Source organism: Mobula hypostoma, chromosome 11 (genome assembly GCF_963921235.1).
Source record: "Mobula hypostoma chromosome 11, sMobHyp1.1, whole genome shotgun sequence".
Classification (NCBI taxonomy): domain Eukaryota; kingdom Metazoa; phylum Chordata; class Chondrichthyes; order Myliobatiformes; family Myliobatidae; genus Mobula; species Mobula hypostoma.
In genome coordinates, this window is record NC_086107.1 from 99,474,689 (window position 1) to 99,502,386 (window position 27,698).

At 47.3% G+C, this 27,698-nt stretch overlaps 2 protein-coding genes across 3 annotated transcripts in view; one reads left to right on the top strand and one right to left on the bottom strand.

Moving 5' to 3' along the window:
* Positions 1-22,130, bottom strand: part of fam234b (family with sequence similarity 234 member B) — a 50,127-nt gene extending 27,997 nt beyond the window's left edge. The window contains exons 1-6 of one of the 2 annotated variants that reach the window (XM_063062630.1): positions 21,922-22,130; positions 20,893-21,303; positions 14,352-14,468; positions 10,380-10,565; positions 9,903-10,033; positions 5,768-5,927 (exon numbers count right to left, since the gene is read on the bottom strand). In XM_063062630.1, the coding sequence (XP_062918700.1) occupies positions 5,768-5,927; positions 9,903-10,033; positions 10,380-10,565; positions 14,352-14,468; positions 20,893-21,303; positions 21,922-22,018 (1,102 nt within the window). In that variant the 5' untranslated portion in view covers positions 22,019-22,130. The remainder of the gene's footprint in view (positions 1-5,767; positions 5,928-9,902; positions 10,034-10,379; positions 10,566-14,351; positions 14,469-20,892; positions 21,304-21,921) is intronic. The other variant, XM_063062631.1, reaches the window with a different exon arrangement.
* A 91-nt stretch (positions 22,131-22,221) lies between these two features.
* Positions 22,222-27,698, top strand: part of ddx59 (DEAD (Asp-Glu-Ala-Asp) box polypeptide 59) — a 29,800-nt gene continuing 24,323 nt past the window's right edge. Inside the window, exons 1-2 of the mRNA XM_063062632.1 lie at positions 22,222-22,366; positions 24,765-25,509. Of these exons, the coding sequence (XP_062918702.1) occupies positions 24,814-25,509 (696 nt within the window). The 5' untranslated portion in view covers positions 22,222-22,366; positions 24,765-24,813. The remainder of the gene's footprint in view (positions 22,367-24,764; positions 25,510-27,698) is intronic.

Consider the following 27,698-nt stretch of genomic DNA (forward strand, 5'->3'; position numbering starts at 1 on the left):
AAATGTCTTTCAAAAAGATTCAGTCAGTAGCTGGTGAAAATTTACCGAGGGAGTGTGTTTCAAAGAAACTTGACTCCTACCCTTCTTTGGCACCAGATGCCGGATGATCAGCCCTGTAATTAGTGGAGTCGGGGGAGAGTGCAGTCCAGATGAGGCTCATCACGGCACACAGATTAATCACAGCGTAGGAGGAGGCATTCAATCTAGTGACCTGAATCAGCCATCTTGTTCAGTCCTATTAACTGGCTTTCTCTTACTCTGGATTTTGCCTACATAGACTTTCGCAAAGGCCTTTGACAGGTTCCGCACAGAGGCTGGTCAAGAGGGTTCAGTCGCTCGGCATTCAAGACGAGGCATTAAATTTGATTCAACATTGGCTTTGCAGGAGAAGTCAGAGTGGTAGTGGCTGGTTGCCTCACCGACCGGAAGCTTGTGACGAGCGGTGTGTCGCAGGGATCGGTACTGAGTCTATTGTTTATCATACACATCAGTGATCTGGTGATATGGTAAACTGGATCAGCAAATTTGCAGATGACACCAAGATAGGGGGCATAAAGAACAGTGAAGACGACTAACAAGACTTGTAGCAGGATCTGGACCAGATGAGAAAAGGGGCTGAGAATTGGCAGATGAAATTTAATAGAGACAAGTGTGAAATGTTGCACTTTGGGAGGACCAACCAGGGTAGGACTTATGCAGTGAGCCTGTAGGGCGCTGAGGAGAGCGATAGAACAGAGGGATCTGGGAATACAGATCCATAATTCCTTGGAAGTGGTAGATAGAGTCACAAAGAGAGCTTTTGGGATATTGGCCTTCATAAATCAAAGTACTGAGAACTTTGTTATGTTGAAGTCGCATAAGATCTTGGTGAGGCCTAATTTGGGGTATTGCGTGCAATTCTGGTCATTAACACACAGGAAAGATATCAGTGAGATTGCAAAAGCACAGAGAAAATTTACAAGGATGTTGCTGGGTCTTGAGGGCCTGAGTTGTAGGGAAGGGTTGAATAGATTCGGACTTTATTCCCTGGAGCGTTGAAGATTGACAGAATTGTTAGAGGTATACAAAATTATGAGGGGTATAGATAGGGTAAATGCAAGCAGACTTTTCCACTGAGGTTGGGTGAAACTGGAACTGGAGACTATACATTAAGAGTGAAGGTGAAAAGTTTGAGGAACATGAGGGGGCACTTCTTCACTCAGAGGATGGTGAGAGTGTGGGACAAGCTGCCAGTGGAAGTAGGTTTGGTTTCAACATTTGAGAAAAAATTGGATAAGTACATGGATGGGACAGATATGGAGAGCTATGGTCTGAGGTCGTTGGGACTAGGCGGAACAACAGTTTGGCAGGAACTAGATGGGCTGATTGGCCTGTTTCTGTGCTATAGTCCTCTATGGCTCTATGATTGCAAGTACATCTCTGATTTCTTTCTGATAGCCAAATGAATCTGCTTGCGCCATTACACCTATCAATGCTGTGCAACAGCGTAAGCATGTGGTGCGAAGGAGGATCTCTCCATGTTTCCTTCACCCTAAACCTGTGGTCCTCAGTTTCTCAATCCCTTCTCCATTGGGGGAAGGGGGAAGGGGCAAGGGGCAGATACTGCGTCTGTACCCTTCATGTTTAGGAATGCCTCATTCACCTCTGTTTAGCTTCAAGGAGACCACAGCCAGCTTTCCTCACCTGTTACTGGAAATGAAGCTCCTTGTTCTTGGAACGGCATGAAAAGAATCGCTGGAAGTTTGGATAATGTTACCAATGGACAGGTGTGAGTCAGAGATCGTAAGTGTTCAAGGACAGGTCACCTGTTCTCAGAGCTATTCTGCATGAACACCTCTCACTGTTCAGCAATTTAAAACATATTCATTGTACTACCCCATGCTTTCCAGAAGGGGGGGCAATTGTCCGCATTTTACCCTGTGTGCTGTGAGCCCAAGTTACATTCAATTTTTAGTTCATGAACCTTTCCAATTTTGAATATTCACACTGTGTGAATGCAAATTTCAACTGTTTTTACTTAAAGGCGAAATAACATGAAAAGTTAAAGTAGATGAGAGTTACAAAACCTCCAAGCCTGCTCCAGCACTCATCGATGATCTATTGCCTCAATCACTAGGTCCCCCAATTTCCACAGTGAACAAAAATCTATCATTCGCAATCCTGATTATATTCAGCAATGACAGCCCTCGTGGATGGGAAATTACAAACATTCTTTAAGCTTTTTACCTCAAGGACTTTCTCCTTTTAGTCTCAGTTTTCCAAATCTTTATTCAAAGACGAGACCATCTACTAGATTCTGACCAGCTACTCAGCTTGCATCCTGTCAATCCCACTCAGAGGTCGATGATGCCATTTTTCTAAAGGGCAATCTTGCTCAATGACTTGCACAATCCTTACTGCAGAGACAGCAGAAAAAATTCCCCAGGGTGTTGTGTGGGATGGGATATTTCAGTTATGACCTCCACTACATAATGGACTGGGTGGGCACAGGAGTACATTCAGCCAGAGACTCATTCCACCGAGATGCAACACAGAGCGTCATAGGAAGTCATTCCTACCTGTGGCCATCAAACTTTACAACTCCTCCCTTGGAGGGTCAGACACCCTGAGCCAATAGGCTGGTCCTGGACTTATTTCCTGACATAATTTACATATTACTATTTAATTATTTATGGATTTATTACTATTTAATTATTTATGGTGCAACTGTAACAAAAACCAATTTCCCTCGGGATCAATAAAGTATGACTATGATTAGATCGTAGGTTATAGGAAGAATTAGGCTAGTTGGCCCACTGAGTCTGCTTCACCATTTCATCATGGCTGATCCATTTCCCTCTCAGCCTCAATTTCCTGCCTCCTCCCCATATCCCTTCATGACTAAACAAGAATCTATCACCCCGTGCCTTAAATATACCCAATGACTTGACCTCCATAACCGCCCGTGACAACGAATTCCCACATTCACCACCTTCTGGCTAAAGAAATTCCTCCTCATCTCTGTTCTAAAAGGAAGAACCTCTATTCTGAGGTTGTGCCCTCTAGCCTTAGACTCCCCCACCGTAGGAAACATCCTCTCCACATCCGCTCTATCAAGGCCTTTCAACATTCAACAGGTTTCAATGCGGTCACCCAATTCTTCTGAATTTCAGTGACTAGAGGCCCAGAGTCATCAAATGACAAGTCTTTCAATCCCAGAATCATTTTCGTGAACCACCTCTGAACCCTCTCCAATGACAGCACATCCTTTCTTAGATAAGGGGCCCAAAGCTGCTCACAATACTCCAAGTGAGGCCTCACCAGGTTACGAGGAGAACCTGGACTTGTTTCCCTTGCAACAGAAGAGATATGGAAAATTACAAGGGCATACAAAGGGCAGATTTAAAGGATGCTGCAGTAGCCTAGCAGTTGGCACGACACTATTACAGCTCAGGGAGTTTTGGAGTTCAATTCCAGTGGCTGTTCCGTAAGGAGTCTCTGTACGTCCTTCCCGTGGAATGCCAGGGTTTTCTCCTGGTTCTCTGATTCCCTCCCACAGTCCAAAGACATACTGGGTAGGTTAACTGGTCAGTGTAAATTGTCCTGTGATTAGGTTAGGGTTAATCGGGTTTGGCGGGGGATGCTTCATTTACCAGTTTAAGATGGCGTTGGTGGGGCACAGTGATATCTTACTGATAGCAAACAAATCTACTAACTACTGTATTAATCACTCTTTTTCTGGATAACGATCACTGCAATCAATAGCCTGCAGCTTCTCTTTCGGAGCTGAGCTTTGGAACTGCCTGTACAACTTGGCATTTTTGAGGTATGAACTGAAGTCTCGAAGGTGCAGGATGGCGGTGGTGTGGCGTGTACCCACCAAATTGAGGCAGTGGGGCCCAGGACGGAGAGCGCCAAATGAGCCAATGTCTGGCCACTGCCGGAGCGGGTGTGGTGAGCTGAGGCGGGGCAGTGTCCAGCCGGCAGGGCCTGAGTCCAAAAGCCGATATTTGGCCAACTTAAGCACCGGGCCAGATTGAAAAGGTCAGGGTGTCGGGCTGGAGGCAAGGGACAGGCTGGTGTTCAGCTCACTGCCCAGTGGACTCATCCTTGCGTTAAACTGAGGCTGTGGCCTGTGACTAATAGGTTCCTGCACCAGCTGCAAGTATGACTGGCTTCATGGCTGCAAACTCAATTCGTGAACTTCGGTTCCGAATATTATTTGCTTACTTTTTCCATGTTTGCACGATTTATTTTTTTGCATATTAGGTGTTTGACAGTCTTCTTTTTTCAAATGGGTTCTATTGGGTTTCTTTGTTTAGTGGCTGCCTGTTAAGAGATGAATCTCAAGTTTGTATATAATATACACACTTTGATAATAAATATTCTTTGGACTTTATCTGAGGAGTCACAAGTGGTGCTGAACATTGTGTAATCATCCGAATGATGAAGGGTCTCGGCCCAAAACTTCGACTGTACTCTTTTCCATCAATGCTGCGTGGCCTGCTGAGTTCCTCCAGCACTGTGTGTGTGTGTTGATCTGCTATGATCTTGTTGAATGCTGGGAGTTAGCTGGAGGGACTGATTGGCCATCTGCTCCTGCTTTTTTTTTTTAAAAAACACTCTTTCCTATGTTTTCAGGATCTGTAGTACAGTTGGTAGGCCCGCACATTGGTGTCATTAAACCAACAGAACCCACAGAACTGGACTGGCTACCTCAGACCCAAGACACCACCTGGGAGAAGACCGAGAGTAACCTGCACTGCATCCTCTTCAACGACATGATCCGGAGCCCAGACCCAAACACAGAGCGAAGGAAGGCCAAGAGTAAAATAAGAAGTGGAATGAAAGCAGTGGAAAGAAAACTCCCACTACCTACAAAATGCTTCCAATCGCGTGCGTCTCAAATGGCCTCTGTCAACCAAGTCCAGCTCCTGGCCTTCATGTGTGGCTTAGCTGCTAAGCCCAGCTGAACCGTTTCTACTGACAGAAGCGGGGGCAAAGGCGGGTTTACTGGCACCTTACAGTTGCTTCAGATGGATAGGATTCATCAACCGTGGCTGGAAGCTCATCCAGACCACTTGACTTCACTCTGGGCGAACACTTTGCCCTCTGTGCTGTAAAGAAATGAGTGGGGAGTGCTACCCATCTTGAGTGGGAAATGCTGCTGAGTCACCACAAATATACGTGCCTAAGACTTCTGTACAGTGCTGCAGCTTTGTTGGGAAGGCACTGCCAGGTATCTGGAGAACTGTGGCTAAGAGTGAACAGAAGGCAACAGGCACCTCCATCACTAACGCCCGGAGCTACATAGAGCGTTCAACACAGCAGTATGATAGTGCACAGCCACCTGTAAGGTGGTGTAGCAAGTACAAGTTGAAAATGCTGGGGCTGGGCCTGGCCAGGGCATCAGGGCAACCGAGAAGCCTCCTGCTGGGGCAAGGGAGGGATAGACTACCTGGAAGCCTACAACCACCTCCATACCCAAGCCAACCAGTCAAAGACTGAAAAGGCAAAGTGCTGTATTTCTACACGGTCTGAGCAACTGCAAAAACATGAACTTTGGTCTGCCCTGAACGGAGCAGGATTATACCAGGACCAGCTGACAAACACTGAAGCCTGCTTGTCACTGGACAAAGAAAATATGACTAATAAATGGCCACAACCCACCACCAATGTGAGCACTAAGGTGGCCATAGCCTAGGATGGGAAAGGGAGGAATCATGTGAGGAAGTGGCAACGAAACATTGAGAGCGATCAGGAAGACAAATGTGTGCCTTTTGCTTACCGTAACCGAAGAGAATGTAGAGCGCCCCTTCAGTAGACACACAGGCCTTTGGGCCAATCAACTTGCCCTCACCAGTGAGATTGTAAGTTACCGGCTGACCAATCAGGGCCCCAGTTGCTCCCGACACAAACACAAAGGACATATCATGAATCCGATTGGTCTGGAATAGAAAGAATTCATTAGAGTAGCATCCAGTTTTGGCTCTGCTTCCTCTATCTAACTTGGGTGAACTCATTGCCAGCACCTCCTGATCCTCCACACAAGGCCACACGGTTGCCCTCATTGGAGCGGCCTTGAGAAGCCGCCTGTTGGGGCCAAGGGGTTACTGATTGTTTATTTGGACTTGATTAATAAATGCAGATCCAAATGCCAAATAGAGGCATGAATTTTGTTTCCCTCTCTGTTCTAGCTCCAGTTTCCTTGGCCTCTCCACATAACAAAAGCAGTCTCAGCTCCCAGCTGTTCTGCTAAATCTCCTCTGCACCTTCTCTGGGGCATTGACATCATAGTGAATATGTAGTGCCTAAAATGGTCTTAACACTCCAGTAAGGGTCTCACCTGCGAGTTACAAAGGCTTGGCACAACATCTCTACTTTTGAAACCCACACTTTTATAGACTGTAGCTTCTCTTTCGGAGTTGAGCTTCTGAACTGCCTGTATAACTTGGCATTTTTGTCGAATGAACTGACGTCTCGAGGGTGCAGGGTGGCGGTGGTGTGGCGTGTACGGACCAAGTTGAGGCAATAGATGGGGAATGCTTAGGTTCCAGATGCTTTATAACTTATGTATCAACTTCTGTTAAACATTTTTCAATTTAAAAAAATACAATAACCAGTTAAAGTGATTGAAGACAGTGCTGGATTGTCATAAAAATCAAATGGGTTCATTAATACTCTCCAATGAAACCGTCGGACTAGTGACTCCTTCTCAACATAAACTGCTTTTTCGATATGGCGTTGTAAAAAAATGCCTACTCTACTCACAATGTTGAGTTTCTACACCAAGGACGATGATTTCCTGAAGCTCCAGCATTCCCTCTGGCATCTCTCTATTGGGGCAGCAAACACTGAATAACTACAGATCGAGATCCATAACGTTATCGATTTAGCAAAGCCGCAGTTCAGTCAGTGCCACAGAGCAATGTAGCTCTCAAAGTCCTACTGGTGAAGACGATTGACCCACTTTATAAAGGCACAAATCTTGCTCCTCTATGCCACACAGAGGAAATGGTACTCGTAGTGTTGTTGTACATTGTGCCAGCTTGTTACGATACTTATTTGATGAGTACAGCTGGCCACTACCAGCACCACCCACACGTCCACCCAATATCAAAAAGGATCTGATATGATAGTGTTTAAATCAGCAACAGGCAGGGGGTACTACATCTCCGAGACTGGCACAATACCCACAGTTGGAGCTTTGGACTGGCACAGTCAGCACTGAACTCAGACATAGCATATGGACTCTTTAGACTGGCATAGGGTGTAGGTGGCATCGTGTTTTTGCAGGACGCCCTGGCGCAGGGTTATGGATGGGGAGGGTACAGTGCATAGCAGTTAGCCTCATGCTGTTACATCTCGGCGTCAGAGATTGGAGTTCGATACTGTAAGAAGTTTGTACGTCCTGTCCGCGGAACACTTGTGTTTCCTCCGGGTGCTCCGATTTCCTCTCACAGTCCAAAGACGTGCCGGCTAGTAGGTTAACTGGTCATTGTAAATTGTCCCTTCATTGGGCTAGAGTTCAACAGGCGAGTTGCGGGGCAGTGCAGCTCGTTGGGCTGGAAGGGCCTGTTTCATGCTGGACAGATAGATGGATGATGGACGGACAGGTAGATAGACAAATAAAAACCCGTACCAGTTTAGTCCTATATGTCTAAATGCAGTGTGACTCCTTGGGGGCTGATGAAGCACATATGGCACTGGAGAGGTCCCGGTATCCGTCCCGGTTAGGACAGCAGAGTACATGCAGAGCCACTGAGCTGGTACGGTGTGAGGCGCCCTGTAGGTTAGTGCAATGGATAGAGTGAGAGAGTGAGAGGATGCAGAGTGCTCGAGAGAAACAGGTATGTCAGCCCCTCAGAGCAGTGCAATGAAAGCACTGGGTGGGAGCGTTAGGTCACACACTTGAGTTTAGAAAGATGCGGGGGGGTGGGGAGCTCATTGAAAGCTAACAAATATTGAAAGGCATAGACAGAGGGCCGGCTGGTGACGCAATGCCATCGGCGCCGGACCCGGGAGCGGAGGTTCCCGGGTTCGAAACCAGTCAGGTCCGTTCCCAGGTACGCCTTCCATCTGTGCCAGACTGAGTGTTGAGATCGCAACTCGACCTCGTAAAAATAAAGGGAAAAATACTGCGAAAAGTGAGGAGTTGCGCACCACACAGTCTCTCTCTCTCGCTCCGCACCTTGTAAAAAGCCATGAAAGAGACATCATCACAGACGGACGCACGTACGCACACGCATACGCACAGACTCGCACGCACGCAGGCACACGCAATGAAAGAACGAAAGGCATAGACAGAATGGACATGGAGAGGATGTTTCCTATGGTGGGGAAACCTAGGAGCAGAGGACACAGCCTCAGAATATAAGGATGTCCATTCAGAACAGAGATAAGGAGATATTTCTTTAGCCGGAGGGTGGTGAATTTGTGGAATTCACGGCTAAAGACGGCTGTGGAGGCCAAGTCATTGGGTATACTTAAAGCGGAGGTTGATAGGTTCCTGATTAGTAAGGGCATCAAAGTACACAACCCTGAGATTCGTTTTCTTGTGGGCATACCCAGTAAATCCAAGAACCATGATGGAAACCATGAAAGACCGCACCCAGGTTACAGGGAGAAGGCAGGAGAATGGCGTTGAGAGAGGATGATGAATATGACATGATGGAATAGTGGAGCAGACTCGATGGGCCAAATCGCCGAATTCTGCTCCTACGTCTAACAGTCTTATCACAGGGTAGCTCTTTAGTCTGGCAGTGTTAGTAGAGTGCTGATGGGTCGTGGCCCTCAGGCAACAGTTGCTGGCAAGATCTGTGCCCCTGGGGTAAAGAGCACTTATTCATACACATGTGAAATAGCTGGAGGGTACAGAGAGCCCCATTCTCACTGACCGTTAACAATATACTGAAAAGTGTTAACTGACCATGGATGAAGATGGACGTGGTGTAGGTAGTGACTGGGTGTTTCGGATTTGCTTTGTAGCTGGTTCAGTACAACACTGTGGGCCGAATGGCCTGTTCCTGCGCTGTACTGTTCTGTGTTCCGTGACCCGGCTGATCTCAGTTAGAGAATGACCTTTGTGTTACTGCAAAGGGCAGCTCTGAGAGCCAGGAGTCTATATTTACACTGTACCATCTCAGCCCTCAGAATGATCCTCCGCACTGAAGCTACGTCACTGTTAATGGGAATTGCAGTGTCAACATACCAAAAGTAGCTGACCGTGCAACTAATCTCTGTCCTTTCAACAACATTAAGGGTGGCTCAGTCAGCAGGACAATTCTCTGCTCTGTTATGCAGTTCAAATTCACTACAGCTTAATACAATCTCCCATTAAAAAGCCGTCAGCTGATAACCTAGTGCTCCCCATATCCCGAGGCCATGAAACCGAGAACAGTGCAGTGAATTTCCATGAAGAATCTTCTCCTAGTCAAATGCCTTACCCGAGTGAACAACAAATGGACATTCCCATGTAGACTTACTCTCTCAGCAAAACTGCAGCACAGATGGGAAAAGAATGTACCAGTTTAACAGCGGCTTATTTAAAGGGGAGTGTGGGCACGTGGCCAAGTGGTTAAGCTATTGGACTAGTGACCTGAAGGTCATGAGTTCGAGCCCCAGCCAAGGCAACATGTTGCATCCTTGAGCAAAGCACTTAATCACACATTGCTCTGCGACGACACCGGTGCCAAGCTGTATGGGTCCTAATGCCCTTCCCTTGGACAACATTGGTGTCGTGGAGAGGGGAGACTTGCAGCATGGGCAACTGTTGGTCTTCCATACAGCCTTGCCCGGGCCTGCACCCTGGAGAGTGAAGACTTTCCAGGCGCAGATCCATGGTCTCGCAAGACTAACGGATGCCTTTACTATTTAAAGCGGTTCTGTAGTTACTCTGGTTGAAGGTGAGAGTGGTCCCATACCAATGTAACCGGCTTGCTCCCAAGCAGTACGTCTCCAAAGCCATCACCATCAATGTCCGGGAGCTGCACAGGCGGGGCAGCTGGAGTCCGGTGGGAAGGGTACACGCTTTTCCTTTCCCAGAAGCTACTTCCTGTAATACAGTGAAAATTAGGTGATTGTTTACACAGAGACATTGCAACAGAGGTTTCACTATAACAGTGGGAACGTCCCGCGGCAATGGGGCATGGTTAACAGCCCAAGCATCCCAAGGCAACGTTCCTTAACAACGTGGCCAGTTACAGTAGGAATGTTCCGTAACGACTGGGCCTGGTGGGAACGTTCTGTAATGACTTGGCTTCATTACAGTGGCTGAGTTCTATAAGAAGAGTCCAATAGCAGAATGTTCTGGAGAAGACACCCAGATACCACAGTGTTTTGAGGACAGGTTTCCAGGCTATCTTGGGCGAGAGTGGGGCGGCGGGGGGAGGCCTGCACACCTGAGCTGCTGTTAACAGCCTTCAGCATATGATTGACTCCAACCAAGATGCAGATGGCGCCCTTTCCATCGGTGTAGCCAATGCCACAGTGGATGAACTTCAGCCGTTCGGAGGCCGGGGTCGTCCAGAGAACACTGCCGTCCACCCCCGACAACACCGCCACCGACACTTGGAGCTTCAAGCTGGCTGAGGAAACAAAAGAGAAGTCATGCTCCCACTTCCGGACAACTACTGGGTTATTCAGAGTTCACTGCCAAGAAGGCCCACCAGCATCTTTACTTCCTGAGAAAACTAAAGAAATTTGGCCTGTCCCCTAAAACCCTCACTAATTTTTATAGATGCACCGTAGAAAGCATTCTGCTAGGGTGCATCACAACCTGGTATAGAAGTTGTCCTGTCCAAGACCGAAAGAAGCTGCAGAAGATCGTGAACATGGCGCAGCACATCACACAAACCAATCTTCCATCCTTGGACTCACTTTACACCGCACGCTGTCGGAGCAGTGCTGCCAGGATAATCAAGGACATGACCCACCCAGCCAACACACTTTTCGTCCCTCTTCCTTCCGGTAGAAGGCTCAGGAGCTTGAAGACTTGTATGGTCAGATTTGGGAACAGCTTCTTTCCAACTGTGATAAGACTGCTGAACGGATCCTGACCCGGATCTGGGCCGTACCCTCCAACTATCCGGACCTGCCTCTCGGTTTTTTTGCACTACCTTACTTTCCATTTTTCTATTTTCTATTTATGATTTATAATTTAAAATTTTTAATGTTTACTATCGATTTGTAATCCAGGGAGCGGGAAGGGCAGAATCAAATATCGCTGTGATGATTGTACGTTCTAGTTATCAATTGTTTGGCGACAATAAAGTATAAGTATAAAGTATTCTCTTTGCTATTAATGCACACTGATGCATTTGGCACTGTCCAGGACCCCCTTGTTGGTGAACACAAGATGCCCAGGGTGCCGAGGTAACTTCTCCAGCCTTGCACGTGCTGTTCAAGGTCACAGGTGCGGTCAGCTCGCAGTTTGGTGTTCTCCATCAGGCTGCTGTTGTTCCACACCCTTCCTTGGGTGTGGACTCAACAATATCAAATGGCAGACTGCTAGTGACTGCGGAGGCTGGAAGTGGGAAACTTTCAATAGCCCGCAGGACAGTATCCTGGCCTGTGACATTTACAATACTGTGCAAACTTCTGAGGCACATACACATAGCTGGGCTGCCTAAGACTCCTGCACGGGACTGTATCTGTCAATGTGAAGTGCCATGGGAGGGGTGGTAGAGGAGTGCCAGTGGTGGGTGGGTGGGTGGTGCGGACACACCCAGCCCTGAGACACCAGGCAAGGCCATTTGATTCCAAACATTGGGTTTATTGGTCATTACAGGATGTCTCTCCAGTGCTTCCCGCTCCCTTCTCCTTTTCCCAACCCTGATTCCCCTCTCCCTGCCCCCTTCCCACTCTCAGTCCACAATAGAGACCCAAATCAAAATCAGGTTTATCATCGCTCACATATGTCATGAAATTTGCTTTTTTTTGCAGCACCAGTACAGTGCAATACATAAAATTACTACAATTCTGTGCAAAAGTCTTAGGCACCTTAGCTATATACATCTGCCTAAGACTGTTTCACAATACTGTACTTTCATCTTATTTCCTGTAATATGGGAGATCATTTGGCTCATTGTCTCTCAAGAGTTATTCAGTTAATCCCATTCCACTAATGAATTCCCTGTAACCTAACCCCTCACATATGCCCATTAACACTTCCATTAAATCTCCTACGAATAATACCCCTTCAGTCTCTCTCGCGCACGCACAATGAGGGTAATTCATAGTGCGCGAGTCTGTAGATTTTATCCTTACCTTCACAAGTTACTGTGTGTTACGTGTACCACTGTGCTTTACACCCTGGATCAGAGAAATGTTGTCTCATTTCTATATACATGTATATAGTTAAATGACAATAAACTTGAATTGACTTGGAACGTAGCATTTTGATGAAACCCATACAGTCACAGGGAGAATGTGCGAACCCCAGACAGATAGGATGGAGGTCAAGACAGAACCCCAAATGCTGGAACTGTGAGGAAGAAACTACTATCTATTCCGCTGTGCCACATCACCAACCTCAAGGCTGGTTTATAATTCTGCGTTAACTCAACGCCGTAACCTACGCAAGTGACTTACGCGCGTTGTGAACATTTATACTTCTGCGTTGGTGTGTCTGCGCCGCTCTGCAATTCGCGCACGTCACGCACGCGCACTCAGCTGCCCACACAAGGCTTCATGGTCATGGTAGTGTCTCTCAGGGTAAACAAGAAGCGAGCGTCTTTTTTCGTAAAAGCGAATTGTGTCCTCCATAATTTCGGAGGTCTGTAAAGTTTTATGGAAAGCATTGCAGCCAGAGTTCCTTCTCTGCCCTTCAGTCGCCCAATGGGAAGCTATTGCAGTGTAGGAGGAAATGCGATGCTACCAAGCAGACCAATCACAGTTGTTGCGGTCTGCGTTGCCGCAACGCATAGTTACATTTTGGGAGAGGTGCGCGTCGCAGCAACGCAAGCTCTCGCGTAGGGTTCCGCGTCAGCTTTGCACGGGGTTTGCAGCGACACAGACCTTACAGTGACGCATTGATGCAGAAGTATAAACCAGGCTTCACATTGGCGATGGGAGGTAGTCTACCTATTAGTCACTGCAACTATTAACAGATTATCCGCGCAGATTAACTCCCGGATGAGAAACAGACACTTTGCTTTCACAGTCGACAGGGTGTGTAAGGGGACCCTCTTAGGAGATGATCTGCAGGTTTGTACTAGACAAGTGAGGGGTGCCAAGAGACACTGGCAGCACATCACAATCCTACTTGACCCAACCTAGAAACGTTCCTGCATTGTCCCATCATAGATGACCTTGCCTAGCACTGTGGTGAGAGCAGGGATCTGTATGGGCAGCGTCCAGTTTTCCTCAGTAACTTGAATTACCCAGCCTTCACACAAACGGAGCAACACGCACAAAATGCTGGAGGAACTCAGCAGGCCAGGCAGCATCTAGGAAAAGAGTAAGCAGTCGACGTTTTGGGCCGAAACCCAAAGACCTGCCGAAGGGTTTTGGCCCAGAACGTCGATTATACTGCCTTCCTAAATGCTGCCTGGCCTGCTGAGTTCCTCCAGCATTTTGCGTGTGTTGCAACTGCAGATTTTCCCTTGTTTCTCAGCTTGAGGAACTGCCAGTTACTGAGGACTCCGGAATATAAACACGTACAACCTCCTCAAAGTCACACAGCACAGAAATGGGCCCTTCGAAGCCAACTTATCCACACAGACTCTTTTGCCCATCCACAGTAATTCCACTCACCCCATTAGGGCTGTGTCATTCTACACCTTCTCTACACCATTGGTAAAAACAGCCCTGCTGTTCTTCCTACTGGATTCCAGCTCAGTACATTTGGTTCCTAGCAAATGTGTCAGCAGGTTGTCAGCGCTGAGAAGAAGCATTCACCAAAGTTAGCTCTCTATTGCACGCCTGTGTTTAGTTACACACCTCGTCTGCGCACAAGAGTGGAAGAATCACGAGGGAAGGAGAGAATAGACAGGGTCACGGTCCAGTCTGGGGAGTGAGTGTGGGTGGGAGCACAGCCACAGTGTCTGAGAGATAGCTCAGAGAGGCAAAAATCACTGAGTGCAGGATACCCCAGAGAGTGATAATAATGAGTGTGAACGACTGACTGGATGATAACTCATGGGGGGGGGGGGAGGCGGGACTAAAAGGCAGGGAGCACCCCAAGGAATATCACCGTAGATTTCAAGAGTTTGAAACCAGGCCATTTATGGGCGTGATTCTACAGCAGTGGGTTTTAGAAAACTCTGGAACAGTAATCAGAAATGAGTTTTCTAGGTACCACTCTGAACTGGTTACAAAGTCCGTCAAAAATGGGACAGTGATGTTAATTGGAATAGCCCTAATTATATTACCTTGTGGCCTGAAGATGCCTCTTTGGTCTCGGACTTTCCCAGTGGAGCTGAACGAAATAATAACATCGGAAACTTGGTCATTGTTGACATCCCAAAGGGTGATCACTGGCGGAAAACCTGTGGAAGGAAAACAAAAGACTAAATTAACAGGAAGGATAGTAATCATGAGCTTCTGGGGAGACACAAGCAAGCGGGTAAGCTGAAATGACCAGGGCATGAGGACGGGTAGTTTGAGAAGGGAAGGCTTATTGGGCCTTTCTATCTATTCTTAAAAATTACTTGTTCTTACATAACAGCAACTTTCACTTCATCTCCCATTACTGTAACCATCTCCTCTTGAAATCCCTGAGGTGGGTTTATTCAATGGTTCAATTGTTTTATTCAATATCAGGGAATGTATACAGCATACAACCTGAAATTCTTACTCTTCACAGACATCCAGAAAACAAAAGAAAACCCCAAAGAATGAATGGTAGAAGAATGTTAGAATCCCAAAGCAATCCTCCTGCCCTCCCACGCAAAAGCAGCAGAAAAGCATCAACCCTCCCCCTCCCCTTACTTCCCTCCCCAACACCAAGCAAGCAATAGCAAAGCCCACAAAGAGACCGTGGCCTAGGTCCATCAGAAAATGCAGTCCATAACCTAGCACTTCAACGTGCTCCTTCCACAGTGAGAGGGAAGACCGAAAGCTCACCGTTTCAACATCACAATCTTACAGAGTTTTTTTTGGGGGGGGGGGAGATAACTAAAAAGGTTGAAGAAAGGAAGGTGGTGGACATTGTCTACATGGACTTTGACAAAGTCCCGGATGGGAGGTTGGTCCAGAAGGTTAAGCCAAGATGAAATAGTAAATTGGATTCAGCGTTGGTTTAGTGGGAGAAGACAGAGTGATAGTCGATGGTTGTCTCCCCGATTGGAGGCCTGTAACTAGTGGTGTGTTGTCTGTTGTAGCTCCGCATCTATATTAATGATTTAGATGACAATGTGGTGAACTGGAACAGCATTTTTGCAGATGACACCACAATTGGCGTTGTAGTGAACAGCAAGAATGGCTGTCGAAACTTGCAGCAGGATTTGGGCCAGCAGGAAAGAAAGGGCTGAAAAACAGGATATGGAATTTAATGCAGACAAATATGAGGTGTTGCACTTTGGCAGAGCAAACTAGGTGGAACTTAGAGTGATTTGTAGGGCACTGAGGTGTCCGTAGTACAAAGGGATCTGGAATACAGATCTATAATTCCTTGAAAGTGGCATCAGAGGGTTGTAAAGAGACCTTTTGGCATATTAGCCTTCATTAATCAAAGTAAAGAGTACAGGAGATGAAATGTTATGTTGAAGTTGTAGAAGATGTTGTTGAGACCAAATTCGGAGTACGTGTCTATACCTGGTTGTCCACCTACAAAAGATATCAATAAGCTTGAAAGAGTGCAGTGAAAATTCACAAGTACTTGAGGGCCTGAGTTACATGGAAAGGTTGAGTGGTTTAGAACGGGAGCACAGGAAAATGAGGAGAGATCTTACAGAGGTGTACAAAATTATGAGGGGCATAGAGAGGGTCAATATATGCAGGCTTTCCCCCCCTTCAGGTTGAAGCCTAGAACTAGACTCAGAGATTCAGGGTGAAAGGTGAAATATTTAAGGGGAAACCTGAGAGGGAACTTCTTCACTCAGAGGGTGATGTGTGTATAGTAACCAACTCATTTGAGGATGAGTATGGCAAGGCTGCAGCAGTCTGGTCCGATTTCAGAAATCTGCTGGGGAAAGGAAATGAATCAGTAGCTGAGAATCCTACCATTAAATACACCTTTTTCTCCCCCACTCCACTTTTCGTAGGGGTACTCTCTATGTGACTCCTTTGTCCACGTCCCTCCCCACTGATCTCCCTCCTGGGACTTAGCCCTGTAAATGGGGCAAATGCTACATGTGCCCCTACCCTTACCACCATTTCAGGGCCAGTCTATCCAGGTGAGGTGACACGTCACCTGAAAGTCATCTATTGTATCCTGCGCTCCACGTGCGGCCTCTTCCATATCAACGAGACCTGATGTACACTGGGGAACTGCTTTGTTGAGCACTTTCACTCCGTCTGCCACTAAAGGCGGGATTTCCCGGTGGCCACCCATTTTAACTCTACTTCCCATTCTGACATGTCGGTCCATGGCCTCCTCTACTACCACAATGAGGCCAATTTTAGGTCGGAGGAGTAACATCATGTTCCGTCTGCATAACTTCCAACCTAATGGCATGAACATCACTTTCACTAACTTCTGTTCTGTTCTCTCCCCTCTCCCTTCTCTCTTTTTCCATTCCCCATTCTGGTTCCCCTCTCACTCCTTCTCTTCTCCTCACCTGCCCTTTGGTGCCCCCCTCTCCTTCCCTTTCACTTACCACTTGCTCTCCTCTTCTGTCAGATTCCTTCCTCAGCCCTTCCACCCATCACCTCCCAGCTTCTCACAATATCTCCCCTCCCCGTCACTTGTTCCACCCGTTATGTGCCTCCTTCCCCTCTCTCCACTTCTTATTCTGGTCCCCCCCCCCCTTTCCTTTCCAGTCCTGATGAAGGGTTTTGGCCCGAGACATCGACTGTTTAATCATTTCCACAGATGCTGTCTGACCTGTTGAGCTCCTCGTTCCTTCAGCTGCCTTTACCAGGGACCATACAAAATGCAGTCAGAGACACAGCACAGAAACAGGCCCTTCACCCGCCACATCTGTGCCACCCGTCACCACATATTTACACTAATCGTACATTAATCCTATTTTACTCTCTCCACGTTCTCATCAAACCCCTCTCACCAGAACCAACCCGCCCCCAAATTCTGCCATTCACCTTCAATTTAGAGTGCCAAATTACCCCAGAAACCTCCCAACTTTGTGGAATGGGAGGAGCAGCCGGTGGAAACAGACAGGACTACAGGGAGAACATGCAAACTCCACATAGACAGCACCGGAGGTCAGGACTGAAACTGTGAGGCAGCAGCATATCCTGTCCATGATGGCCATTTTTTTGCCCATCTACACAGATCCACTGCCACATTCGGACCATGTTCTTCTATACTCTCGCTATTTCAGTGCCTGTCTAAACGTCTCTGAAACATTGTGATCGTATCTCATTCCACCACCTCTGCTGGCGGTAAGTTCCAGGTATCAACCATGCCCTTGTGCTTAAAAGAAAAAGTTTTCCCCTCAACTACTCTTTAGAACTTAAAGACACAAGGGACCACAGATGATGAAATCGGAAACCAAAGTGCGATTGGCTGGAGAATCTCAGTGGGTCAGTAGAAGGAAATGAACAGTCAACGTTGAAGGTCAGGACCCTTCATCTGGACTGGAAGGCAGAGGGGAGGACAGCCAGCACAACAAGCTGAGGGCAAAAGATGGCGCAAGAACTGACAAGCGATAGGTGAATCCAGTTGAGGAAGGGCAAAGTAGAAAATGTGATAAAGGCTGGGAGCCAACAAAGGACTACAGATGATGGAATCTGAGAGGAAAGGAAGGTCGAGCACGGAACCAAACACAGGAGGTGGGCTGGAGTAATGGGACAGAGGGGAGAAGAGAATTCAGTGGGTGCAGTGTGTCAGGTGACGGGCAGATGGGAGTGGAAAGAAACGGGCTGATTAGGGGTGTAGGAATAACCGGTAGATCAGAGAAAAAGGACAGAAGAGCAGCAGATTACCTGAAACCTTGTCAGGTGCTGCCTGACCCACTGAGTTTTCTCAGCTGTTTAATTTTTGCTTCAGATTCCAGCATATGGTGCTTTTTATTCACCCTGTCAAAGACATTCCCTTTGTTCCACCCTTCCTCATTCCCAACCTTCTCAAATCTTTAATGTTAGTATAGCAGTGTCAACAAGTAGTGTAGAGGTTCTAATTTTAGTTCAATGCACAATTGAAACCATCCTGACCATTCTGACCAACAGCACCACAGTGTGGTGTGCCAGCTACACAGCCGCTGAGCGACACAAGACCTGCGTCGCGTGGTGAAGGCGGCCCAGCGGACTGTCAGGATGGAGCTCCCAGGACTGGACACCATCTACTCCAGCAGATTCAGGAGGAAAGCAATCAGCATAACCAGAGACACCACACACCCCGGCCGCTCCTTGTTTGACCCACTGCCGTCCAGCAAAAGGTTCAGGACGCTAAAAGCCAGAACAAATAGACTGAGGAACAGCTTCTGTCCCAGAGCTGTGGCCTCCATCACACCACTCCCACAGAACGATGACTGAAACTGTGAGCACACACAAGGACTCAAATACTTGCACTAACGGCACTTTGTGCATTACTGTGATATTCTGGTGCTGCTGCAGCTTATTTTCTGCTACTTATCTATTTAATACTGTTTTTCTATTACTGTCTTGTTTTTATCTACCGCTCTATTTAATTGCTTGAGAGGAAGCCAAACAGAGTTTCATTCTACCTGTGTATAATGACAATAAAGATCATTCAATTCAATTCTAATTACATCCTGTAAAAGAAATACTTCCTTTGACTAGTCCTCTGCTTCATTGCTGGCCAGAAAATTGCCATGAACACACCTCCACTGACCAATTATATTTATCCATTATGATGTGCTGGTAACCAAGAAGGACATTAGTTGCCTCGTATCTTATGCATTTTCATGATTATCCGAGACATTGGTTAATGCAAAGGAGAACCATATGCATCCTCCTGGAGAAATTCAGGGTCTTTCACATTTAGTTAGAAGATAGATCACTGGCTATTCTCAAGCAATTTAATAACAGGTGGAAAAATATAGCGTGCAAAAGCAACAATTCAAGTTGTACAAATCATGGTTAGCCCACAAACTGTATTCAGTTCTGACCAACTAACTTTGAAAAAACATGAAGGTCCCAGAGAAAGTAATAGAACTGTTCTCGAGATGAGGATTTCAGCTCAAGGTTCAAAGTATCAAAGTACAAACATGTCACTGTGTACTATCAAGAGATTCATTTTCTTGCGGACATTACCTCCAGGGTTAGACTAATGAAGCTGAGGGGTTTCTCCTTGGAGTAAAAAAAGTTACAAGGAAACTAGACTTTAACCTCTGGAATCGAATTCACTCTCTAAATCTTTCACCATCTCCATTTTTCATCCTCCTTTGAGATATCCTCTGAAGCCTATGCCTACGTCTATAAGTGACTTTGGTCATTTTTTTTTAAAGTCTCCTGTGAATGTCAGAGGATATTTAACCATCTTAAAGTCACTATGTACATGCCAGACATTATAAACACGAGAAAGTCTGCAGATACTGGAAATCCAAAGCAATACACACAAAATGCAGGAGGAACTCAGCAGGTCAGGCAGCATCTCTGGAAATGAATAAACAGTCCACCTTTCAGGCCGAGACCCTTCCTCAGGACTGAGAGGGAAAGGGGTAGATGCCTGAATTGAAAGGTGGTGGGGAGGGGAAGGAGGCAGCTGGAAGGTAATAGATGGAGCCGGGGGTGTGGGAAAGGTTAAGGGCTGGAGAAGAATCTGATAGGAGAGGAGAAGAGGGGACCCGGGGGAAGTGATAGGCAGATGAGAAGAGGTCAAAGGTTGGAGTGGGGAATAGAGGAAGGGAGGGAATTTTTTTTACTGGAAAAAGAAATCTATATTTGTACCATCAGGTTGGAGGCTACCCAAACAGAATACAAGGTGCTGCTCCTCCATCCTGAGGGTGGCCTCATCTTGGCACAAGAGGAGCCCATGGACTGATGGAATATAAAGTGTTGCTTCTCCACCCAGAGAGTATACTGTTGCTGAAGTTGCACTAACAAAGTTGGTAATTATCGCAGCTATTGCCATGCAACTTGCAATGACACATTTCGTTCTGCAAAGTACAAATTAGGAAAAGAAGTAGGGCACTGAGCCCTTGAGCTCACTCCGTCATTCAACAAGATCAGATGCTGGCTGACACAATTGCAATGTTAACTCAGCATTCCTGTTTATTCCCAGCAATATTTCACCCCTTGCTCCTCAGGCTTCTGCCTACCGCAGCCTGCCTTATACAAGAGGGAAAGAGTTTTCTTTGCAGATGGTGTATGGTACTAAAAAGTACATGATGCAGAGCATTCCACTTGTAACAGACCCTTGCTGCTTTCTCATTGGAGATGCTGGACACCGAGCCACAGGCAGGGTCAATAAGCAGCAGGACATACTATCACTTGCTCCTTCTCTCTACCTTAACAGCTGGTTCATGAGCCGGGTGACAAAAAGAGGGCATGGGTTGCACTCTCATAACATCTCCACCAACGCATACGCTCACCCACTGGAAAGTGATCAGAGCGTGCAGAACTAATCATTAAAATGTTTGGTGCTTTTATTTGTCCTCCAATGGTGATTCCCTGCCCTTTGGAGCATGTGTGGTTTCTACCCAGCATCGGCACCCCCTCACCCTGGCACTTCAGAGGTCAGTCACTTGACCCTGGAGGGATTGCCAGCTCTTACACCCCCGTTCTGCAACACAACATGTGAAGATCATGAGGTGTGTCACTCCTTCTCCATCACACTAGTATGTAAACATGGCTACCACTACATTCCAACTTCTCAGTATTGCTTACCGGCTGCTTGTCCAAGGCTCTTGTTCCACGAAGTCTTCAAGGCGTGCCTCTTCGGACATGGGATAAAGAAAGCACAAACTAAGACTAGGACCATGGTCAAAATAAGAGTGAGGAGGAAGGCAGATGTCCGCAGGCAAGGAAGAAATGAAGTTCTGGTTTTTGTAGTAAACTCATCTGACACTTCAGTTGCATGTACCTCCACTGAGCTGGGCTGATCTGACCGGCATTGTTTTACCTTTAACGAGTGCATCTCAACCACTGTGTCTGCGTCTCTGTTGAGCACAGCCTCAATGGTCGCCTCAGTCTGCAGACTGCCATTTTTCTGATAGTTGACGTCACCTTCGTCCGCACTGTCATCACTGTCAGCCTGCCGCAGCGGGTCATACTCTCCTAGATCATGGGACTTTTTACCTGGAAAACATTAGATTGAAGAAAGTGACGTTTTAGTCTCAGGTACATAGTCATCACACATTAACATGATTTCCATTCTTTGCACGATCTCAGCCCAATCATTAGTCACAAAGAGACAGGGATGAGAAAGTAGGGGAATAAGGCAGGAGAGGTGTAGAGGGTAAGGGAGGTGGGAGAGGGAGGAGATTGAGGATGAGGACAGGAGGGATAAGAAAGAGAGGGAAAGGGCACAACAGAGAGAAGGAGATTGTGAAATGGGAAGAGGGAGGAGAAGAAGGGAGGTTGGGGGTAAGGAAGAAGGGCAATAGTGGGAGGGAGGGGTACGTGGTGGCAGATAATCTGGAGTGGGAACGAAGCAGCGGTGAGGGGAAGAAGAGATAGTAGAGATTGAGAGAGAGTCAGAGAAGGGTAGTTGGTAAGTGGGAGGGAGGGAGGGAGGGAGGGAGGAAAGGAGTGTGGTGTGGAAGACAGAGAAATCGTGGGGGATGAGGTTTGTGGATGTGAGGAGCAGGACATACAAGGATCGGAGGATGGGGCGGAGCCCATGAAGGACAATGGAGGGGCTAAATGGACGCGTCATTGGTGGAAGGCTCCATTCTCCGGACCCCAGCCACTTACCTGGGAGCTTCAACGCCCTGGACAGAGCAGCCGCCATCATCCGTTCACTCCTTGCGCAGGCGCCGGGGGCTGACGTCCCAGAAGCTCCTCTTTCCATCTTACTCTAAACTGTTTATTTTCAAGCATCCATTGAGAACACGTGAGCAGAGGAATTCCGTTTAAAATAATCAGATAAATCACATTTCAATCCGTTAACGAAAATTGTATTGTTTTTTGAATAACCAGCCCTGGAGTTCCATCCGGATTTTCTCTGGCGTTGCACAGTTTCCAGTGGAAGTGTGTGTGCTTGAAGCCGTTCCGGACTAACAGCAGGTCCGGAAATAGTTTCCTGCGCGGGCCGTTTTGATGCAGCGTCGGGGTAGATTGTGAGGTCTCGGTGGTTCACGCACGGCTCCCTCACCTGAAGAAAGTTGTGGAGAATAGCTGGATGGTTGGAGTCGATCCGGTTAGTGTTTGCGAAGTATCTGTGGGCAGGGTGCAGCGGGTGGGTGGTTATAGCTTGGTAACGAGGCGGAGCGGGCAGGATAATCATGGTAACATCAACGCCTCTCCCTCCTGTGTTTTCTCCCGCTGTCTCTAATCTGTGATTGAAGCTGTTTTAATGCTTCTTCTTCTGTGACCCATTACCCTGAAAATGACCGTGGACGCCTGCAGTGTCGCCTCTGCGTGTCTGTACTTTTGTTCGGGGGATGTACAAACGTTTCAAAATACGGAATTAAAACCAGGTTCATTATCCCTGGCGTATACGTAGGCCCTTCGGCCCACGATGTTATGCCGACTTTTAAACCTACTCCAAGTTCATCTAACCCTCCCCTCCCACCTAGCACTTCATTTTTCTTTCATCCATTTGCCTAGCTGAATCTAAATGTCGTTAATTTATCTGCTTCTACCACCTCCCCGGCAGTGCGTTTTATGCAATTACCGCTCACCGTGTATAAAAACACTTACCTCTGATATCCTCCCTATAACTTCCTCCAGTTTAAAAGTATGATCTCTCGTATTAACCATTGCGGCCTGGGGAAAAGGCACCGGCTGTGCACAGTATCTATGATACAGTACTTAATATCTCGTACACCTCTATCAAGTCGCCTCTCATCCTCCTTCGTTCCAAAGAGGAAAACCCTAGCTTGCTCAAGCTTTCTTCATAAGACATGCTCTGTAATCTAGTCAACACACTGGCAAATCTCCACTGCGCCCTCTCTTAGTCTTCTACGTGCTATCTCTGATGAGGTGACTAGACCTGAAAGAAATACTCCAATTCTGACTCTCCCTTTTAACCCTTCTCTTCTCCTTACCTGTCCATCACCTCCATATGGTGCCCTTCCTCCTTCCCATTCTCCCATGGTCCACTGGCTTATCATATCAGATTCCTTCTTCAGCCCTTTACCTCTTCCACCTATCACATCCCACCTTCTTACTTCATCCAATCTTGCCCCTCACCTGGTCTCATCTGTCAGATTGTATTCCTTCCCCTTCTCCCCCCCCCACTTTTTTTCTGGATTCTTCCCCCATTATCTTCCAGTTCTGATGAAGGTTCGACTGTTTGTAGGTGCTGCCTGATCAGCTGAGTTCCTCCAGCATTTTGTGTGTATTGCACAATACCCCAAGTGTCGCCTCGCCAGCGTTTTGTAGAGCTGCAGCATTATTTGTTGCTTTGCAGCAGCAGTACAGTGCAAGACATGAAAAGTTACTGTAACCTGCAAACTAAATAGTGCAAAAGACAGTTAACAAGGTCGTGTTCGTGAAGCGTTCAGAAGTCTGAGGGCAGAAGGGCTGTTTCTAATCATTGAGAGTGGGTCTTCAGGCTCCTCTACCAACTCCTCAATGGTAGTAATGAGAAAAGGGTATGTCCTGGGTGCTGAGGATCTTTAATGATGGATGCCGCCTTCCTGAGGCACTGCTTTTTCAAGATGTTCTCAATGATGGGGAGGCTAGTGCTAAAGATGGATATTGTCCACTGGAATCTCTGGTTAAGGTAAAATGGACTGTTGGGACTTGTACCTTCAGGTCCTTGGGACATATCAATTGCACTTTACTGGTCTTTATCCTATTGGTATAGATATCATCATCATCATTATCATGTGCCATGTTGTATGATGTAGGCATTCGGGGCTTTCCATAACCGCGATTGTCCTCGGTACAGTTTTCTACAGAAGTGGTTTGCCATTGCCGCCTTCTGGGCAGTGTCTTTACTAGACAGGTGACCCCAGCCATTATTGATATTCTTCACAGATTGTCTGCCTGGTGTCAGTGGTCACATAACCAGGACTTGTGATGTGCACCAGCTCCTTGTACGACCATCCACCACCTGCCCCTGGCTTCACGTGACCCTGATCGGGGGGCTAAGCAGGTGCCACACCTCACCCAAGGGTGACCTGCAGGCTAGCGGAGGGAAGGCACTCCTTGCGTCTCCTTTGGTAGAGACGTATCTCCACCCCACCACCCGAGGTGTAGCTATGTAGCAGCTAATGTAGCCACACTAACAGTGTTTGCAAATGCCACTAGCTGGAAAATGCAAACAAGTAGTATTGGACTTCCAATCAAATAGCAGAGCTTTGGTTTAACAGTGGTGCCCTGGATTGTCCATTCTGCTATGCTGAGGCTTCCTGAGTGGGACGAAGCCACATGCTCCTGAACCAGAGGAAGTATGTCCCCTTCAGTTGTCTGCCTGTGTTACTTTCACTGTTTTAGACGATGTGCAGATCTACTTCAATATCTTTCTCTCCTTGCAAGTTAACATCTTAGCTGGAATAATAACGTTTTAAAAATGACCACATGAGGATAGCAATAGGAACATGACAGACTTTGTTGTTGACTAGCAATTGATGCTTGTCTCTCCACAGGTGTCCCCTGCCCCGTTCCAGGAAGTGGAATGTACTGAGCAGTGACCGGATGATGTTTGTGCCCAGGTCTCTGAAGGTGAAGAGGGCTGAGGAAAGCAATGAGCAAGCAACCAAGAGGAGCAAGACCCTGGCTGGCGACTCCGAACCCGGCGATGGCCAGCTGGCCCAGAGCTGCGCGGCTGAAGGGGGAGGAGGGCAGCCAGGAGCCGGGGAAAGTGGCGACGAGGAGCCGGTGAAGGCCCTCAGCCAAAGCCAGCGCTGGCCGGAGCCTGGGGAGCCGGCTTGCTCCATGTGCGGCCGCTATGGGGAGTACATCTGCGATGAGACAGACACTGACGTGTGCAGCCTGGAGTGCAAGGCCAAGCACCTGCAGCAGATCACAGGTGCGGGACGCCCTCAAGACGCAGAGGAGTCCAGCCGGGAGGAAGTGATCCCGGACGGCCAGTACCGGGAGCACCCCTTTATCTCCAGCCTGTCAGATGAGCAGGTGGAAACCCTGCAGCAGCAGCTGGGGATCACTGTGCAGGGCCCCACCCTCAGGCCCATCGTGGAGTTCGAGCACTGTGGCTTCCCCGACACCCTGAGTGCCAACCTGCACAGGCTGGGCTACCACAGCCCCACCCCGGTGCAGATGCAGATGCTGCCACAGGGCCTGGCTGGGAAGGACGTGCTAGCGGCGGCTGACACCGGCTCAGGGAAGACTGCGGCCTTCCTACTCCCGGTGATCATGGCAGCACTGAGGGAGGTAGGCAGCAAGGCCAGAAGGTGGACAGGGCTATGGCCAATCAAATGAGGCTCAGAGAATGATGGGTAGAGCAGTGTGTCCAGTGGGGTATAAGCTGAATAATGAAGCTGGGGCCAGAAAGGGGTGTGGCAAAGCTGGTGGGTGGGGCTAGGTTGCATTGGGGCGGGGGCAGAAGGTGATGGGCAGGGCCAGATAATGGGTGGCCTATGGTCATTGATGTGAGGACACAACATGATAAAGCATGGCAGTGACCAGTGGGGTGGGCTGAAAGATGATGATTAGGCTGTGTGGGCAATGGCTGTGGTCATTAAGAAATGGGTAGGATTGTGTGGCATTCTGGTTGCAGTGGCAATTGGTTGGGGGATCAAGAACGAAAAGGATATAGATTTAATCTGAGAGGGGAGAGATTTAGTAGAAACCTGAAGGACAGGTTTTTCACCCAGAGGGCAGTTGGTTTGTGGAAGTAACTGACAGAGGGAATGATTAACTACTTTTAAAAGGTTCATAGATAGTAAAGGTTTAGAGGGAATTGGGCCAAACATGGGCGAATGGAGCCAGCTTACATGGGAATGTTAGTCAGTGTGGCTACGCTACCATGCACGGACCCCTCAGTTAATGGCATTAAAAAGGTTGGGAACCCCTGTTCTATGCTTTAATCTGTGAGACAGACATCACAATTTTCATATTCCCCCCAAATGCTTATGAAGAGAACTAGCAAGATCATCTGTGCTGTCATGACTGAAATCTGTGCCTAGATTGATGCCGAGTGATCTGTCTGTTTTCTTTTTTGAAGGTCTGAGTGTAGTACTAGGTTCAGAGGGTATTGTCTGTTTGATTTTTGGCCAAATATTCAGCAGATTTCTTGAAACTAGTGAATCACATTGGTTTTTGAATCAATCCAGTAGTTTTATTTCTGGTCATATTGTTTATGTAAAAACAAATTTTCTTAAATGAATTTGAATCCCAGAATTGTCTTGTAGGGTGGCAGAGTGGAGATACATCTCTACCAAAGAAGGTATAAGGCGATCCTTCCCTCTGCTAGCCTGCAGATCACCCTTGGGCTAGAGGTAGCACCTGCTTAGCCCCCGATCAGGATCACCTGAAACCATGGAAGCAGGTGGTGGATGGTCGTATGAGCAGCTGCTGCACATCACAAGTCCTGGTTATGTGACCACTGAAGCCAGGCAGACAATCTCTGAAGGGTATTGATAATGGCTGGGGTCACCCATCTTGAGTAGGTACTGCCCAGAAGAAGGCAAGGCCAAACCACTTCTGTAGAAAAACTTGCCAAGGGCAATCATGGCCACAGATGATCACCCACGTCATCGGACATGGCACTTAATGATGATTCCTTAATTCTAATGGATGCTGTCCTTGACCTCTCCAGCAATGCAGTGTTTTACCTTGAATCAATATTCCCTCTTCTAGCCTGAAAATCCAGGAGTATTTTGTACCTTACCCAAGTGTGATCTGCAGGCTTGCGGAGGGAAAGAGCACCATACACCTCCTTTGGTAGAGATGTATCTTCACCCCACAACCCACGGGAAAAAAACATAAGATGCAATTATATGAATAAAGGGCGAAGACTTGCAACAAAATTATAGAGATGTGCAAAAGCCATAGAAATGGAAAATTTCAGCTTGGCCAATAATTTTTTTGTATTTCAGAAATAAACTTTATCATAATAAAAATGTGTTAAAAAGAAGACACAATTAATAGTCATTATCTTCAGTAATGTTAACATAATTTTTAAAACTAAAGCATCATTACCATATGTGGCCCTCTGGGGTGATACACACTTGATATTTGATGTTGTGGTGCTCGCTGAGCTTGGCAATTAGCTTGTAGATGTTTCGTTACCAATGGAGGTGACATCCTCAGTGCACAGTTGGTGTTTCTCTCTGGGAGTGCTCACGTTTATATAGGCCCTTGTTCGCTTGCTTCAATCCTGATTGGCTACCCTTCAGTTGACCTTTGAATTCTATTTCATGTTTCCTTGACTTTTTGGGTTTCGTAAATGGCATCTATTTTGATATGTTTTATTACGGAGTTATCATAACAGAACTGCGCTTCTAAACATTCTTATGCCTGCGTCAGAACCTCCGCACACAAGAATATTTAAAAGTATGGTTCTCCTCTGATAACTAGGTAAACAAATATTTTGAAATAGACGTTATCTACGAACCCCA